General features: G+C 39.5%; 1 protein-coding gene across 1 annotated transcript; it reads right to left on the reverse strand.

The window, feature by feature from the left end:
- Positions 1 to 4,302: 4,302 nt before the first annotated feature.
- On the reverse strand, positions 4,303 to 19,528 carry LOC137089889 (uncharacterized). The gene is made up of 12 exons (XM_067453453.1): positions 19,293 to 19,528; positions 18,388 to 18,702; positions 11,986 to 12,304; positions 11,159 to 11,205; positions 7,870 to 7,906; positions 7,710 to 7,787; positions 7,472 to 7,572; positions 5,824 to 5,873; positions 5,701 to 5,748; positions 5,568 to 5,627; positions 5,363 to 5,467; positions 4,303 to 4,395 (listed from the first exon to the last, which is right to left on the reverse strand). Exons 1-12 carry the CDS (start codon positions 19,336 to 19,338, stop codon positions 4,372 to 4,374), a joined length of 1,230 nt encoding a protein of 409 aa, XP_067309554.1. The 5' UTR covers positions 19,339 to 19,528; the 3' UTR covers positions 4,303 to 4,371.
- Between the last annotated feature and the right edge of the window lie 238 nt (positions 19,529 to 19,766).

The following is a 19,766-nucleotide window of genomic DNA, read 5'->3' on the forward strand; positions in this document are numbered from 1 at the left end:
TCCACCTGGTCTCCTGAGGCCTGTAGCATGAAGCTAGCTGAACAAACTCTGAGTTTCAGAGTAGGTTTAGAGTTGACAAATCCTGATAAATCCAACCTGGTTTAGATCAAGTTCAACTGTATCTCAAAGCTCGGTATAAACTTTCTCAGGTTTAAACTAAAACTCAGGTTTAATCCAGAGTTAGTGATCAACTCTGAAGCGCGTGCACCTGAAAGTGTGACACGTGCGGCAAGCAGCCAATCACAGTGTACGTTTGATTCACTTCTCTTCTGAAGATTGAGAGATCGTTTTGAAAATGATTATGAAATTAAATGTGTTTACAAGGCAGGAATAAATTCTGATGCTGCGGCGACAGTTTGAGAAGGCATCTTAAAGAATATCTGACCACATCAATGCATGATGTGAATCAAGAAATATGTTTAAAGCTACACTGTGTAACTTTTTTAGTTTATTCTTAGCTATAATCACTTAGTTCTTTCAAAAATATATGTGCTCATTAATGTATATTTACTTCTTTCAAGTAATAATGCATTCTCGTAATTTTATAATATACCATTGAAAATACATACGTGTTGAGGGTTCGGATGGCGGTCGCCATGTTGCTCCTCCATCTTGAAAGTACATTTGCCAAAGAGGGACATACCCATAAATTTAAGCTTCGCTTTTCGCGTTTTAACACTCGATGGCACTGTGTCGAATGTGAAGAGGAGGATTGCTTGAGGCTGCTATATGATGATGGGGGATCACTCTTAAGCCCCTTTCACACTGCACGTCGGACCCGCAATATTACCGGAACATTGCCGGGTCGCCTTCTGTGTGAAAGCAACCACGTCCCGGAATTGATTACCGAATTCGACCCGGGTCGGGGACCTAGTAACATTGCGGGATATGTATCAGAGTCACCAAGGAAGCGGAAAAGAGAATTAAGACGGCAACGCGACAGGCAAATCAACAAGACAAAAGTAAATATTGGAGTGGCCTTTTAAGATAAAGAGCTCATGAGGAGCCACGATTTTAAAAAGGATGCCGACGTTGCCTGCTTTCTTCTCGACAGGTAATATTAATTCAGCCTATTTGTGTATATTGGAAGTTTTATTGTTGCTTGGCTAATTATATCATGGTGTGCTGTGCATAACACTAGAGCGACGTCTAGGATAGTTTTCCTCGCGTCAATGATGAAAAAGTATTGTTTACCTTATAACATAAATCCGTGTTCTATGACGGATAACATGAGATTAATATTTTAATTGCATTATAATTTGTTTGCCTTACGCTAGTGGTGTTGTACAATATACAGAATAACGATAGCACTGATAAAAGATACTTTACTAAGATTAGCTTGAATTCGTCTGGGAACCTGATAGCTGATGTTAGCAATGAAATGGTTAAAAATAACGAAAACGTAAAACTAATATTCATTTTACATAGACTAATTTGATCATAGATCATTTGGTAAATTAAATAACAGCAAATTATAATAGTTTTCAAAAGTAACCTCATCACTTGAAGCAACACTCACCGAAGAGGTCGAACTGGAAGCCATGACTAAATCGGCCACCGTAGGAGTTGAAATGAAAGCGAAATTGAGAGGAGCAGAAACTATTATTCACGGGATGGTCATATACCTTTTCACCACTAGATGGGGGAAAATATCACACAGTGTAGCTTTAATAATTATCACAAAGAGCTCAAATGAATACATGTTGTTTAAAATAATTATGAATGCATGTATTATATTTATATTACTATTTGGCTACTTGTCAATTAAAATCATATTTATATGAACATATATGAATTCAAAGTGATTATAATTCAAATACAATTCCTCCTCTCCATAACAGTAGGCCAGTTTCCACCAGTGCCCTGTAGGTCAACAGCACTGATGGCGGTCGTTGTTAACCCGGGACCCAACCGATCCAGTATGGAAGTCATATTTGTGATTCGCATAATGAATTTGGCAAAATATTTACGTCGGATGCCCTTCCTGACACAACCCTTTCTATTTATCCGTGCTTGGGACCGGCACAAAAGGTACACCGGTGCATACGGCTTTAAATGACAAATGAACCCGCACCTCTGTTTGTGGGCCGGCACATGGAGCTGTTGCCCTTGCCGACAATAGAGGCGAAACTTGAGTCTCTGAGGACAGATCTGTGCAACTCTATCAATCTGAACCGGAGTCGGACCCGGGACAATACGACAGCTCCAAAGAAATTCGACATTTAAGGCTAAACAGGACGTTTCTGAATGGCTGGTTAAAGGTCAACTCCGGTGAATTTTTAAGTTTATCTTGATCGTTATATCTTTGTGAGTGCAGTCTATATGAGAGAGAAAAACGAACCGGATTGGTGCTTGCAACACGGAGTTATTACAGTTAATGCCCAGAGCCCCCACTCAGCTAAAACGGCAGCTTTGGGGGCATAACATAAAGGGTATCTTTGTGCCTCTTAACAGACACAAAATGCAATTAAAATGTCTGTCCAACAAGAACAGGGTCCTACATGACAACAAGATGCATTTAGCCATACACGATAACATAACAGTTGAGCTGTAGCCTATAACACAGATTCGTTTTCTGTTGCTAAGTAGCCTAAAGGTTTCCAACTCCCCTCTAATATAAATCGTGCTAAAATGGCTGATTTCAATAGATTTAATCATTGTTTGGAAGCATTTGGGATAAATGTATGTCCATAAGCAAAATATAACATTATTATTAGTGGTTTTTGGATATTTTATTAAAAATATAACCTTTAAGAAGAGCCAAAAGGCATGCAACTCTAAAGAGTCCTCCTTAATCTTTGAGAATAAAATAATAAAAGCATTTTTCTCCCTTGTTGCTTTTCCAACCTTTTTTTTTTAAGGCAACACGCCTTTCAACAAAAATCAAGCTCATTCCACTCAGCCACACAAAGGGCAAGCCGCCTAAACACAGCAAATCTCTTCACCACCTCCCTCTGAACGGCACAGTCTGAGGGTTTTAGTGAGTCTCGTTAACCTGAAACACCTGCCTGCACTAATTACCTCAACCCACGCCGTTAGCCCATTAGAGGACTGTGGTCCCGAACATCACCAGACGAGGGAGACAGAGACCCGACAGCCCGAGAACAACACACTCAATGCTTGAATTCCGAGAATACACCCACTAAAATTACAGCGGGGAGAATAAGTATTTGACACATCAGCATTTTTATCAGTAAGGGGACTTCTAAGTGGGGTTTTGACGCAATTTTCACCAGATGTAGCCATCAAGCCAAATATTGAATTCATACAAAGAAATCAGAACATTTAAGTGTACAAGTTGAGTCATAATAAAGCGAAATGACACTGGGAATAAGTATTGAACACACTTTATTTAATACTTTATAGAGAAAGCCTTTGTTGGTGATTACAACTTAACTCGCAATTGTGTGAAAAAAGTTCAAAATTCTGATATAAAAGGTCACAATTACTCTAATTAATTTTTAGTGGAGGAAACATGCTTCCATATTAAACTGCTAAACTATGCTGGTCTGTAACAAATATAAATACATCACAAGATACACACAAGATTGACCTCATTGGAGCATTTAAACTATTTAAAGTATGCATAAATGAAGGAAATTACAGAAAGTGGAGTTGAATACTCCCTATCTAATGGCAAGTATTAAATATAGTTCACCCAAAAATGAAAATTCTGTCATTAATCACCCTCATGTAATTCCAAACATTTAAGACTTCTGTTCATCTTCGGAGCACTAATGAAGCTCTGAGCGACTTTCTGTCCCTCCACACAACAACCACTTTCAAGCCCCAGAAAGGTAGAAAAGAAATCATGTGAATATTTTCATGAAGGGCTTTTAAAGTGGGAGGGACAGAAAGCTCCCAGATTTCATTAAAAAGATCTTAGTTTGTGTTCCGAAGATGAAGGAATGTCTTACGGTTTGGGGACGACATGAGGGTGAGGAATTCATGACAGAAATTCATTTTTGGGGTGAACTGTCCTTCTAAAGATTTCAGGAAATTTTACATCAGAACTAAAAGAAAAAAACAAACACTGCAATGTTAAAAAGTTACAATAAGAACATCACACACATTGATGATTAAACAGGGCAAGGCATGCATTAGCCTACTGTGTTTTAAAAATGGCAGCTATGTAAGTAGATTAAGAGATACAAGGTAAAACTGCAGATGGCATCACAGATGATCACACATACAGGACAAATGTGTATTATATGAGAAAAAAGTAAAATAGCACCCCCACCTTCAGTTAGCCTACAACTAACAAAACTGCGTTTATGTAAGCCTAAAATTTATGCAGGCCTATTTGGACTTAAACATAAAAATAAAGGTTTCAGCTTTTTCTGAAGTGGTCAAGAAGGTTCTGTAATTTGGTCAAGAATCCATTCTGGAAGGTACCTGTGAAGTAAGATGCAGAGAAACGAAAGGCACTTTTATGCAAGACTGTACTCACTCATTTTGTCACACACACACACACACACACACACACACACACACACACACACACACACACACACACACACACACACACACACACACACACACACACACACACACACACACACACACACACACACACACACACACACACTGCACTGGGGCTAAGATTCTACTCTGGATAAATCCTGGCTTATCCTGGACAAATAATTATAGATATTTTTTAATATATTATTAACCAAACCATTTTAGTTACCGTTGACATAAATTAATGACAGAAATTAATATCTATATCTTTCATGAGGCTCTCATTGAATTAACAATTTACTTCAATTAAAATTCATTAGAACCATCAGTGTATGTATTTTCTCGCCACTAGGGGCCGCTAACCTCTTCAAAACAACAACAAAGGTGTAGAAGATCGATGATGCAGTTAATGAGTATGGAATCATAGAACTACTTGTCATACTGATCTAATAATGTATGAGTGAATGCATTCATGTTTTTTGTTAATTCATAAGGTGGTATGAAGCTGGGCACCATTTCTATTAACAGACAGATATCAGTGTCACACGCATGATTTCCGGGGGATACAGAGAAAGAGGGACATTTAATTCTTCCGAAATTCCAGGTCAGTTTATTTGACCAATTACAATTATGAGGACACGCAATGCTTTTTCACTTGCTCTACACTATTTAAACTGCACCACCGCATTAAATAGCCTATATTAATTTAAATAATAATAGGAACATTTTTAATAAATAGGCCTAGCTACATTTCTTCACTGTTAGTATCTGCAATGTAAAATGATGGTGGTGCTAGATTGACAAGTTTAACTATTTTCCATTTTTTCAAAATTTACCTCATATATATTTACATAGTCGTGGCTGTTTTTAGAAATATTATTAATAATGTACAATTATTTACTTTTTTGCGGGGTTTTTCCACAGAGCTGTAGATCACATCACCCTCGGGATCCACTGACGATAAACTCTGTGTACAAACTTGATCAGCGCTGATGTTCTGATGTTTCTGTAACATAACAGAAATACAAAAAGTGTGATCATTTCCAAGTTTCCCTTTTGAATTGGACAAACAGACGGTGACACATTCAAGACAACACTTAGCCTACTGTCTTCCGAAAGATCACAGCACTGTAAATCACTGAAGAGCCACCCACTGAGGCAGACGACTGTAAATAAACAACGGATGATCATTCAATTGCTTTAATCTCAGGACATGTCTCCAGAGGACTGATGACTTACAGTAGCAGCTGCTGGACTGCTGGATGTCATTTGGTATTCAGAGGACGTCTGCATCAAACACAAACACAGATTTAGATTATTTTCGGATGATTTCTGAACTCCATCAGTATGTTAAATACTTACTGTATTACTGGTGGTGTTAATATGTGCATCAACTCCAATGTGACCCCTCTCTGTCAGGGAAATATGAAGATCATAATCATAATATTTTCCATAGACACTAAAAAACGTTTTTGGAATCTTTCCATTGCACAAAAGATTTGTTATTTTATGGGAAAAGGTTCTTTAGATTTTGAAAAATGTTCTTCACACTAAGAACGCAAAATGATTATTTTAAGAAATGATCACTGAAAGTTTCTTTGAGGAACCAAATATGCAGTGCATCTGGAAAGTATTCACAGCGCTTCACTTTTTCAACATTTTATGTTACAGAATGTACAGATGTTTCCCCTCAATACTACAGACAATACCCCATAATGACAACGTGAAAGAAGTTTGTTTGAAACTTTGGATGGGGAGTGTCGGTGCGCAGCCATTTTCGGATCTCTCCAGAGATGTTTAATCGGGTACAAGTCTGGGCTCTGGCTGCGTCACTCAAGGACATTCACAGAGTTGTCCCATAGCCACTCCTATCTTATCTTGGCTGTGTGTTTAATGTCGTTGTCCTGTTGAAAGATGAACCTTTGCCCCAATCGGAGGTCCAGAGTGCTCTGGAGCAGGTTTTCATGGAGGTTTTCTGGAGAGGATGTCTCTATAGATCGCTGCATTCATCTTTCCCTTTATCCTGACTAGTCTCCCAGTACTTGCCGCTGAAAAACATCCCCACAGCATGATGCTGCCACCACCATGCTTCACTGTAGGGCATTGGTAGGTATTGGCCAGGTGATGAGCAGTGCCTGGTTTCCTCCGGACATGACGCTTGCCTTTTAGGCCAGGAAGTTCAATCTTTGATTCATCAGATCCGAGAATTTAGTTTCTTGTGGTCTGAGAATCCTTCTGGTGCCTTTTGGCAAACTCCAGACTGGCTGTCATGTGCCATCTGCCCACTGTAAGATACAGGCCTGATTGGTGGAGAGCTGTAGAAATGTTTGTTCTTCTGGAAGGTTCTCCTCTCTCCACAGAGAAACGCTGGAGCTCTGTCAATGAGCTCTGGTCACTTCCCTGACTAAGGCCCATCTCCCTCTATCACTCAGTTTGGCCGGGTGTCCAGCTCTAGGAAGAGTCCTGGTGGTTCCAAACTTCTTCCGTTTACAGATGATGGAGGCAATTGTGCTTATTGGGACTTTTAATGCTGCAGAAATGTTTAGATCTGTGCCTCGATACAATCCTGTCTTGGAGGTCTGCAGACAATTCCTTGGACTTCGTAGCTTGGTTTGTGCTCTGACAGGCACTGTAAACTGTGGGACCTTATAAAGACAAGTGTGTGCCTTTCCAAATCATGTACAATCAACTGAATTGGAAGGGTTTATGAATGAAATACACAAAAGGTAAAAAATACTATTTATTTTATATGGCCCCATGAAATAGTTGATTCTGTTTGTTCAGTCTGTTGTCAAATGTATTTGTGTCATGCTGATATACTATACATTGACTCGTTTTTGTCCCCGTTTTTGTAACTGTGCTAGTTTAATACCCCTCTCTAACTTTACAGTCTCCTTCGTCTCACACACTGTAAAAAATAAATTAAACTCAAATCTATATATATATATATTTATGTCAATTTAGTAATTTATTTGTTAAGTAGTTGTAAATGAAACAATAGAAAACTCACCTGGCTTCTTTCTCCGCCTCCTGGTTACGATTAAAACAAGAGAAAGAAGCAGACACAGCACAAGCATCGCTACAAGAAACATGAACAGAGTCGCATCATGCCTGTAGTGACGGAGAGACATATTTGTGTTTATCATACAGAACTGGTCTCACTTTTAATGTGTACTAGCAAGTTAATCTGTTAAAGCTTTGTTTCTAATTAAGAAAAACAACAAAAGCAAATGTGTTACTTGACATGCCTTAAAAACTTGTTTAGCTCATTCTCGCGGTGTATTTCTGTTTCTGGAGCTTCAGTTAGAGATGAGGTGGCTTCATTTCTGCAATTAAAAATATAATTTGTGACATGTAATAGTTTGGTATCATTTGTTATAATAACTGAATAACAATATTTACACTTACATGTTTGTCTTAGGTCTTAAAACAGTATTCATAATTTCTGCCAAAAACAGAAACAAGTTTCTTAGTTTGATCATAATGTTATCATTAATGAAAGAAGCTGTTTGTTATAGAAGCCCATTTCCGCTACACAAGAAAAAAAATGCACACCAGTAGTGTTTTTTTTCTAAGGCACATTGGTTTATAAAAGCTACTTAAATGCCTTGAACTGAGGCCTAATCCTGGCTTAAAGGTACACTATGTAGTATTTTTGCAGTAAAATATCGCAAAACCAATTGGCCAGTGATATATATTTTGTTCAGTTGAGTTCTTACAATATCCCAAATGTTTATAAGTAATTGTACATTTTGAGAAAATTGCTATTTTAACCATTAACCAAGGACCCGGGACGTCTCAGCATAGCGTCTGAGGGAAGCCGGGTGCACACTGTGCGATTTTGATTACGATTTGGCCGCCTGAGACAAATTTTGCAAATCCTAAAAGATTCCTCTGATCCTAGGCTAAAATCTGACGTCTTTGGTCGTTAGTTTGACATGCTCACCGGCAGCCGATTAATGAGTGCTGCGATCAAATTTTACCTCAGAAGAAATTCTGGCAGTGTCAGAAGATTTGGCAAACAATCCTGCAGTGTGACTTCTCCTACGACGACAGTCAAATATCTCCGTTTTTCAAGACAAACTATGACCAAAACGAGAGCTAGAGATTTCTTTGTAGTCAGCATTTCAGTCCCGCGTGTAATGCAGCTCACTGTCACTGAACGCGTCATTCATTGATGATATAAAACTCCGGACGCTTATCTTGTGTGCGTCTGTTTTTTGGCGCGCCTTCACTACCGTGCAGTCTGACATTAATGACAACTGAGATCTTACAGTGTGACAGCGGCGATCATGTTCGTACAGTCTGACAAGGGACATTCGCAAAGGATTTTGAAAAATCGCACAGTGTGCAGGACCCAGGAGTCTCCTGTCAATGGCGTCATATCTGCGTTACCATCGGTGTACGGTTTTATTCTGCAGAAACGCTTTACTCTTATCAGTGTGAACGAGAGTCACAGCAGCCGAAGAGCGAACACACAGAGTAATGTCATAACATAATTTTCAACACACTTAAATGTATCTGATATGATAAACAGAGCTGCGTTACCTCATACTCATGACCGGAGAAGCGGAAATAGCGCCGGCGACTGTGTCCCGTCATAATAAAAGTCCCGCTGCTCGCGAGCCATGTGTTTGTTTAACAATCATCTCATTAACAATCACTCCAGCGGCCGTGCTCAGCTCCACAACACTCGGTCCTGCTCTGCTTTACACTACAGTAACGTTAATAATCATATCCATGAACGTGATTTCTGCTCGAGTCCTATTTTCCACCGGCTGTGAGACGAAGACCACATGTCCCAAGATGCTGCGCACAAACTTGCCGTCATCAACCTATGCCTTTGCTTTGAATAGGTGCCCTCCAGTGGACGTAAAGTTGCATAGTGCAGCTTTAGGGTGCGTTCACACTTGTAGTTCGGTTCGTTTGGTTCGTTTGGTCCGGACCAAAAAACAAAAACAAACATAATAGTCCTGGTCCGCTTAGCGTTCACACGGGCATTTTTAACAGCGAACCTAAAGTTACCGAACCAAAGGCACAGGGAGACGGTCAAAACCTGATTGGTCGGCTTATATGACGTAGGAGCTCGTTTACCGAACATTCAAAACAATGCTGTGTGCGGATTACACGCGCAGGCATTTTATGCGTGTACATATGGCATAATTTTTTACCAGAGAACTCATGAAGAGCTCATGAAATGTTCAAAACATTCAAAACAACGCTGTGTGCTGGATTAAACGCGATCATGTTATGCGTGTAACACATATGGCATTATTTTTTACCAGAGAACTCATGAAGAGCTCATGAAATGTTCAAAACAACGCTGTGCTGGATTAAACGCGATCATTTTATGCGTGTACATGTGGCATTATTTTTACCCCCTGAGAACTCATGAAGAGCTCATGAAATGTTCAAAACATTCAAAACAGCAGCAGGATTTCCTCCGTTGTGCAGAAAAGAGATGGCCGTTCTGTCGTCTGTACCTGCTAATAATGGGCAACACAGGAACTTTGATGAGAAGAGCCAGGTATGCTTTTTGTGTGTTTTTTCTAGCATTTTCAAAACATGCTCGTCTGACCAAATATTGATTAGGCACTTCCTCCTTGCTCCACGTTTGCCCTCTAACTTTAAAGTTACTCATTTTGGATACACCGATCTTTCCGCGTCGTCAAGTCAGCTGCATTGTGCGTCGCATCTTGTGACATTACGTCCGGTTTTTGGTCCGTTTACATGTCTTTGGTCCGTGTTGCGTTCATATATCAATCGAACCGCACCAGAGTTCGTTTGGAAGCGGACCGAGACCACTAAAAAGATGGGTCTCCGGCGCAGTCGCCGGCGCTATTTCCGCTTCTCCGGTCATGAGTATGAGGTAACGCAGCTTGTTTGGTGCGCACAAGGGTTCGGATGGCAGCGTTCACATAGGTTCAAATGAACCGCACTAAACGAGCAATCGCACTAGGGTTCGTTTTAATCGAACCAAACATGACAAGTGTGAACGCACCCTTAATCTAAGCCCTGTCTGTGAAACCAGGCCAAAGAGTTAATTTTTATTTTATAATCTCAAGGCTTTATGTCATAATCTATGTCATAATAGTAATATGCTAAAGCAAGATTTTATCCTTTTTTCGTGTCAATTTAAATTTTTGTCATAGTTATGACTTAATCTAATAATCTTGATTTTGTTGTTGTTGTCATAACTGACTTTTTATGTCATAATTTTTATGAGTTTGGTCATAATTATGATTTACTAAATTTGATACTTTTTGATACTTTCAAATAATATTAAAAAGTATGTTGGCATAATTAAGACTTTTTATGAAATAGTTATGATGTTAATGCCATCATTTCAGCTTGTTAACAAATATGACTTTTTATCTCATAAATTATGTATTATGTCATGAATCATTCTTTAGTAAATCATAATTATTAAACTACTAATAATTAAAATACTTAAAATAATTAAAATACTTTTTTCCTTATGTGTCTGAAATGGGCTTCCATTTGGTACATCTCAACAACGATTGTCTCCAAATTATGTTGTCTTTTCTGATGGACAAATGATTAAAAAGATTCCATATCATAATTAGTTATTAAACGCATTATCATTGTTCTGGAGTAATTCTGAAGAAAAAAAAAAACTAAATTAATCTGATCAACCCATCTCAGCTGCTCCTACTGTGTAATATTTTATTCATACTTCTAAGATTCCTGTTGAAATCCTCAGCAGATGTCTGAGTTGTGTACCTGCAAAACAATGTAAAAAGAAAAAGACAAAGTGTCACGTCTCGGACTCTTATTTTGATATTGTGTTGCGTTTTCTCTTAGAGGGATAGGTCACACAGAAATGAAAATTACCTCATCATTTACTCACCCTCAACATATTATAAAGTAAAATATCTAGATTCCAGCGGACCATCTTCCGTATTAAACTTACGAAGAAAGTGTAGCGCCTCACACAGTTCAAAATACTTACGCCACATCCGACATCATCGTTAAGCCAGTTAAGCTTTTTCTGTAAATTGAATACGGAAAGTGGTCTGCTGTAATCTAGATATTTTACTTTATAAAGCACATATGGTGGTTTTGTGACATTTTTTGAAGCTTGAAAGTAGATCCCATTTATTTTTATTGAGTGTAAAAGAGCAAACAATAAAGGAAAGTCATATGTTAAAGTAAATCAAACTAATATTTAATATGCTTAATTAGCCTGACTGAGTTGTTCTCTCACATACAGACATTAATATGTTACAGCCAGATACAGTATTAATGCCTTTGAACAGCAATTACATCAAATAAAAGGCCATGAATTGGATGTTTTAATTAATAAAAAAGCATTATCAATATCAATAATATCGTACATCACTATAACTAGAGAATAATACAGTAATTATGTCACAGCAAAAACTGAACACTGCCCTTTTTACAGCTCTTTACAAAGGGTTAACTTAAATGTTCTGGCTACAAAAGTATTTGCATGTGTTTGATTATTTTAAATGGTCAAAAAATTGCAAAAATTACACCTACATGTCTCTCCCATGTTTGGTTTTATTGACTATGAGTTGAACAGGAATCTGCCGATCTCCAGCGGAGCAGAAGTACCATCCAGAATCACTGAGTCTCAGTCCAGTCATCAGCACAGTGAAGGAGCTTCTCCCATCATCACTGATCTGGACTGATGAAGTCTGGGATGTGTCAGTCCTCCCCACTGGGTAACAGCTCTGATCTTTATATCTGCACCACTGTTTGAGTTTATTCTGATATCCAGAACTGTAGAAACACTGGACACTGACATTACCATCTTCATGTCCAGATACACTGCTGCTCACCACAGACACATCAGGAGCTGAACAAGGTCAAAAAGACAATACGATTTGTCAATCAATTGTCTTATTGGCTATGATGTAAATATCTAAGTTCCCTTGATACTATAAAGTGTTTACTACTACACTTTATTCAAAACCGGTTCTTTTTTTAAACAGTTACAGATAAAGATGACATTTTATCGAACAAGCATTCTTCCACCAATGCACAGGGAATAAATAGTCTGACTGCGGCATAATTTCCCTTTAAAACAGCACTAGGTAACTTTTTAACCTTCATAATATATTTTCAAGACTCTTGTGATGATAAATCGACTTACAATAGGTTGAATGACACGTCTGCCATAGCCTGATGGGGTCTGTATCGTTTTTAATCGTACTTTTAAACTTCGGGTTTCGGGTAGTAACCCGAGAACAAAAAGAAATACAAAATTCGACTGCTTTACGGCATATACGTCACTTCCACCAACACTCACACTTCCTTAAATTCGGACGTGCGAGCAGAACTTTGTTCGTCGGATAATATAGTCATGTCCGAAGCAGCAGAGACAAATAAGAAAGAAAAGGTTTTGTTGGAGGAAAGCAATAAGAGGAAACGAAAAAGTGATGGGATTAAAGGCAGGACGAGGATCAACATGTGACCAGCGTTTGCTCGTCGGCGTGAGCTGAAGGAGGCGTGCCCGACCGATGCTGTCCGGCTGGTTATGGTGAGCTACCACTCAAACATTGAACTGAAGTATCATATAGATTCTGTAAAACGGTAACCAATAGACTACTATAATGACGCTGGCTTGTAAACGTGAGCATCGTGATTATTTGGCGTTTGAAAAAAATAAAACCCATGAAATTATATTCATATGCCACTGACTGTACCTGGGATGAAGACATTTCACACGCGACGCCAGAAGAACACCTGAATGTGAACTCCTCCTGCAGTGTTCAGGGGAACTGTTAGTGCTGCACCAACCCGCGGGCCGCTTTTATGAAGTTATTTGGCCCGCACCGCACCACTGTATATATTTTTACAACCTGCGCAGCACCCGCGACCATTAAAGGTGAACTATGTAGTATTTTTACAGTAAAATATCCAAAAAACACTTGGCCAGTGTTATATATTTTGTTCAGTTGAGTACCTACAATATCCCAGAAGTTTCCAACTATTCCAACTATTTGTAAATTGTGAGAAAATTGCTATTTTAACTAAGGACAGGGACGTTTCAGCATTGCATTTGAGGGAGTCGCCTGTCAATTGCGTCATATCTGCGCTACCCTCGGTTTCAGCTTTTATTTCGCAGGAGCGCTTTACTCTTAGCAGTGTGAACAAGTGAACGCACGGAGTAAAGTCATAACATCGTTTTAAACACACTTAAATGTATCTAATATGATAAACAGAGCTGCATTACCTCAAAATCATAACCGGAAGAGCGGATCTGTGCGGGCGCCCGGCGACTGTGTCCCGTCCCGTCATAATAAAAGTCCCGGTATTCGCGAGGCGGGTATTTGTTTAACAATCGCTCCAGCGGCCGTGCTCAGCTCCACAACACTCGGTCCTGCTCTGCTTTACACTACAGTAGCGTTAATAACCGCATGCATGAACGTGATTTCTGCCTGAGTTCTATTTTCCACCGGCTGTGAGGTGAAGACCACATCTCCCAAGATGCTGCGCTCACATTTTGCGTCATCAAACTACGATTTGTTTTGAATAGGCGCCCTCCAGTGGACGGAAAGCTGCATAATGCACCTTTAAATAGACATACGGGGTCCACGGGTTATGAGACAACCCGCGCATCACTAGTTCAGGGCTATCAGGGCTGTCATGTCAACAAATGCACGCGCAATGGCATCCCCTGTTGTAGGAGGACAGAGCTTACGACAGTAGTTGACCACATTATTTTTTCCCAATTGTAGGGGGACCCTGAGAGCAAAAGTTGCCAAGTGCTGCTTTAAACTGGATTACTGGATTTTTACTGGATTTAAAAACAAATTATCCTGCACTGATAGCAGTTATTTGATTTTTTTTAAACTACATTCAGCGATACGAGTGATCCAATCCAGAACAAATGACTCTTATAAAACGGTTCTTTTCAGTGCATTAAAAATAGGACCTGTCCCAAATGGCAGCCTAAACACTCGTTGTCTTCTTAAGAGTCTGCACTTTTGTGACTTCATGCTACTTTGACTGTCAGGAAGAAGTCTGCTGTGGAGCTCTAACCAACCCATTCTCACTCCCAAGGCATCAACATCTGAAGCATGGTCAAGTACCTTCCGGTCAGTGTGTGTTTATAGCATTGTGTCAAATAAGTAATTAAAAAAAAACCAACTCATCCAAGAAAATTGACTATTGGAAATGGATTATCGTCATAATAACTACCTGAAATAATACAGTGGGTACGGAAAGTATTCAGACCCCCTTAAAGTTTTCACTCTTTGTTATATTGCAGCCATTTATTAAAATCAATTAAGTTCAATTTCTCATTAATGTACACACAGCACCCCATATTGACGGAAAAACACAGAATTGTTGACATATTTTTTTGCAAGACACATGAAAGTTTGCTAAAAGAAACACCTGAAGGACTCCAAGATGGTGAGAAATAAGATTCTCTGGTCTGATGAGACCAATATAGAACTTTTTGTCCTTAAGTATGTGTGGAGAAAAATATCACCTGTCCAATACAGTCCCAACAGTGAAGCATGGTGGTGGCAGCATCATGCTGTGGGGGTGTTTTTTAGCTGCAGGGACAGGACGACTGGTTGCAATCGGGGAAAAGATGAATTTAGCCAAGTACAGGGATATCCTGGACGAAAACCTTCTCCAAAGTGCTTAAGACCTCAGACTGGGTCCAAGGTTCACCTTCCAACAAGACAATGACCCTAAGCACAGAGCTAAAATAACGAAAGAGTGGCTTCACAACAACTCTGTGACTGTTCTTGAATGGGCCAGCCAGAGCCCTGACTTAAATCCAATTTAGCATCTCTGGAGAGACCTGAAAATGGCTGTCCACGAGTGTTTACCATCTATCCTGACAAAACTGGAGAGGATCTGTAAGGAAGAACGGCAGAGGATCCCCAAATCCAGTGTGAAAAACTTGAAAAGACTCTAAATACTGAGCAAAGGGTCTGAATACTTAGGACCATAGGACCATCTCAGTTTTTATTTTTTTAAAAATCTGCAAAAATGTCAACAATTCTGTGTTTTTCTGTCAATATGGGGTGGTGTGTGTACATTAATGAGATGTTTTTTTTTGTTGTTTTTTTTTACTTAAATCTGCAGTAGGTAACTTTTGTGAAAATTAAAAAAATATTTTTTAATATATTTGTTAAACCTGTCATTATGTCCTGACAGTAGAATATGAGACAGATAATCTGTGAAAAAATCTATCTCCTCTGGCTCCTCCCAGTTGTCCTATTGCCATTTGCAGAAATACACCGCTCCCGGTAAGAAACAACCAATCAGAGCCAGGAGGAGTGTCTTAGCATTGTCAATCAATCTTGTGTGTGCGGATCACACCCCTCTCGTACACAGCGCGTACAGGTGTTCAAATTCAAGAATTAGCGGTGTGCCACAGCTTTGCTTATGGCGGACAAACAATCCAAATTGCCAAATCCTTGAGTGGCACCTGATCATGAAATAAAGACGGGTAAACGGAAAAAGACAGATGACGATGATAAAAAAGACAAAAAGAAAGAATTCGATAGAGTCCGAGATGCAGAGTTAATCACATTTCTGCTTGACAAGTAAGTATCCCTGCTTGATTTGTTTCATTTTTTTAAAGAAGTACACAACTGTATCAAAACTCTAGCCGCATTAAATACAGAAAAAATGTCACACACTGGAGTATCCAATAGGGTATTCTAGGCCAAACTCAGAGCTCGAAGCTCTCCCCCTGGACAGCTCGCCATTTAAACTCACTCTTCATAAATTATATGTAAGTGCGAACTCGTGAAAGGGTGAAAAATTTAAGGGGGTCTGAATACTGAATACTAAACACATTTGGAGAAACTGTATTGGAAGAGTAAGGTAGTGTAACTTTTATGAAAAGTGCGGTGCGGGATTTATGATGACCTGTAGCCATAATAGAACAGCAACTATAATAGTTACTGTACCTGGTCAGGGGCGGGCAGGGATTTAGGCTCTTCCTGGCTTTTAAGCATGCGAACATGACAGAGAGTGATGACATGATGAGGAGGACATAACATTCAGTCAAAGTGAGACCCCTAGGGGCTGGCTATTATGGCTACAGGTCATCAAAAGTCCCGCACTTTTCATAAAAGTGACACTAGCCTACTCTTCAGATACAGTTTCTCCAAGTGATTTAGATTTAGATTAAGTTTAAACATTTAAGGGGGGGGGGGGGGGATGAAAGGCTGTTTCATGCATACTGAGCTTTTTCTGTTAAAGACTTGGATTCCCATCCAAAACATAGACAAAGTTTCAAAAACTAATGTTGGACGTTTGATGGAGTATTTCTGTGTCAAAAATACTCCTTCCGGTTTCTCACAAGCTTCTGAGAGTTTTTTTCGAGTATGGCTCGGCTTGATGTCGATAGAGTGGAAGGTCCCTGTATGGGCCGTACGGGCTCTTCTCCCGGTAGGGTGCGCGCACGTGACTAGAGCGAGAGAGAAAATGCACGCCCAAACACTCGCTCAGCTGCAGATCTAGTCGTCTGTGAACACTTATGTCGTTATAGTCTGCGCCGCACTCCACTTTATTCCTATGGGTGACGGCGAGCGACTTCAACACTTCAGCACAGCATTCCAGGAAGGCAGCGCAGCATTTGAACCGATTTGAACACAGAAATGACGGGAAGCTTCACAACATCGCGGATCTCCACGGTCACTGCTGTCATAGGAATTCTCCAAATCATACCACAGAAGTGTGTTTTTGATGGAGCGGTCCCAGCGATAAAGGTTCGGTCCTGCTTTGGAAGCAGCCGGTGAGTAAAACTGCTTCAAATGTCTGTGCTGTTGGCTCGTCGCGTGAGTAAACATCAGTAAATGACACGATCGTGTATAGTTAATTTATCAATGGAGCATGCGATCTATGGTGTGTGTCTAAATACATTTGTTTAGCTGACCACTATAACTTAGGTGTCAGTAAAACCACCCAAACATAAACCTAGCGTTCTCACAAAGCGTGCTTCATCATTCAAATGCGCTAACGGTTACTCCATTGTTGTTCTATGTATGACGTTACACTAGTCTGACGTGCAAAACCGTTTTGCTTGCTACTGCTAAGGTTTAGTCACATACAATAGTCCATAAACCGAATCATGTCCTCATAAACTGCGAGTAAACACACACAAATGTTGACAGGCCACTAAATACAGTCCATACCACAGAGACGGATGTCCTGCTGTTGCTGTTTCTCCTGTTCAATTTATTTCAGCCTCTGGATCTGATTCTGGATCATATATCTATTAGCTGAGATCGATAGCCATGGTTTATTAGAGTAACGTTTTCTTCTCCACGCTTGAGGACGTCACCGCTTTGTGAGCGCTCGTCATTCTTTAGCTCCGCCCACACGATACGCCTCCAGCCGCTCGTTTTTTTTTCCGGAAAGACTCGGTACAGCCCATATTTCTTTTATAAATATAATAAAACTAAAGACTTTCTGGAGATATGAAGAGTGCAATACTACTCTATAGGTACTCAAGATTGACTGAAACTGAGTGTTTCACCCCCCCCCCCCCCCCCCCTTTACTCCAAGTCTTCTAGAGTTGCGGTCAAAGCTGATTCTAAAGACCGCCGTTCGCCAGTTTCTGTGTTTACTAGAAGCACGCAAATGCAACTCTGCCGTCGTCATTATGGCCCCGCCCACGGGCTCTATACACGATGTGATTGGCCCGACAAGAGTTTGGAGTTTACAGTTCAGAAGGGTATTGAGAGTTGCTAGACGACACTCGCGGGCAGATTAGATTTGCAGCCGCTAGGGTGCGTCTAGATTTCTAGGCTAGTTTCTGGGCTATTATATTATATTATATTATATTATATTATATTATATTATATTATATTATATTATATTATATTATATTATATTATATTATATTAAAATGCATTATCATGTTTATCCAAAAAAAAGGTAATTTGGAAAAAAGTTCTTTACCTGATTGTACCGTCAGATACAAATAATATCCATCATCTAAGCCACGAATCTCCACAGCGCACCAGTAATATCCAGAGTCTGAGGTCTGCAGATTGTCCCATTGCACTGTAAAAAGACTCTGTTCTGGAATATCACTGATGGAATATTTTCCTGACTCATTTGCATATGCCAACATACTGCAACTTCTCCAAAAAGTCCCCCAGCACCAATATTTGCGTTGTGCTTTATATTTTTTATCATACACACATGGCATAATTCCAGGTGATCCAGATTTCACTGCAATATTAAGTTCCAGTGTATAAACTCCAGCACCACCTGTAGACAAGAATAAATGTAGGGCAGAAAACACTCACAAACTGCACATGTACTGATTCATATATAGTTTGGGCATGTTTGGATCCTCTTTTCTCTCTCTCTCTCTCTCTCTCTCTCTCTCTCTCTCTCTCTCTCTCTCTCTCTCTCTCTCTCTCTCTCTCTCTCTCTCTCTCTCTCTCTCTCTCTCTCTCTCTCTCTCTCTCTCAACTTTATACATATATGCTGGGTGCAGTATATTATTCCTGTTTAAGTGTAATCATAACCAGATATTTAATAAAACCCTATACAAATGATATGCTACAGTAACTAGTTTTGTTCTGTATTAACTTTGATGTGCTACCTTTTGCAGTACAATATCTTCACACTATAGCAACAGTCTCACACATATTTTGCCATTGTAAGGGCACTTATTTCCGTTGTTGGTGTAAGTAGCAGCTGTTGGTAAGAGACCAGAAATGTACAGTTTTCTACCATCTTGCTGATAAAGTTTCTGTAGTCTTTCAGGCATCCTGCAGTCTGAACCAATGTATATGCAAACCACCTCTACAATGTAATAATGCGTTTTAAACAGAATTATCATTTTGTTTTACCTGAGATATAAAGTAAAATCCCAGAGAGAATCAGAGGGTAAATCATGACTGTAGCGCGGTGTGTGTGCAGGAGAGGAGCCGGTCCCTTCTTGTAGCCTGTCTCAGAGCAGAAATAATCACCTGAAACCACACAGTGTCAGCAAGTGAGAAAAGTAGTCCATTTTCAGCAGAAGCTCTAACTAGCCTCAACACAACAAATTAACATTTTACTTAAGGCTAATTTCATTTGTTTTAAACGATAGTGGTACAATCTGAAGCCTATAAAACACTTTCTGTTCCCACTATTACTGAACAAAATGTTGAGTTGAGTTAACTTTATTGTCCTAAAAGGCAATTCTGTTTGTAGACAGCAGTGTACATACATGTAGCAACACAACTCACATTAAATAACACATTTATGATCGCTCATGTAAGAACATAATTGCAACAGGTAAGAAATGTTATTGTTCAAGCAACCATTTTGACAAAACTGTG

Source organism: Pseudorasbora parva, chromosome 9 (assembly GCF_024679245.1).
Source record: "Pseudorasbora parva isolate DD20220531a chromosome 9, ASM2467924v1, whole genome shotgun sequence".
Classification (NCBI taxonomy): Eukaryota; Metazoa; Chordata; class Actinopteri; order Cypriniformes; family Gobionidae; genus Pseudorasbora; species Pseudorasbora parva.

Excerpts from the sequence above, each read along its gene's own strand:
- LOC137089889 (XM_067453453.1), bottom strand. The coding sequence starts at position 19,338 with ATGATTTACCCTCTGATTCTCTCTGGGATTTTACTTTATATCTCAG. Across the intron at positions 12,305-18,387 it reads GTATCTGACGGTACAATCAG|CTCCTGATGTGTCTGTGGTG; the intron begins GTAAAGAACTTT and ends GACCTTGTTCAG. Across the intron at positions 7,907-11,158 it reads TTTCAACAGGAATCTTAGAA|AAATTATGAATACTGTTTTA; the intron begins GTATGAATAAAA and ends TGTTTTTGGCAG.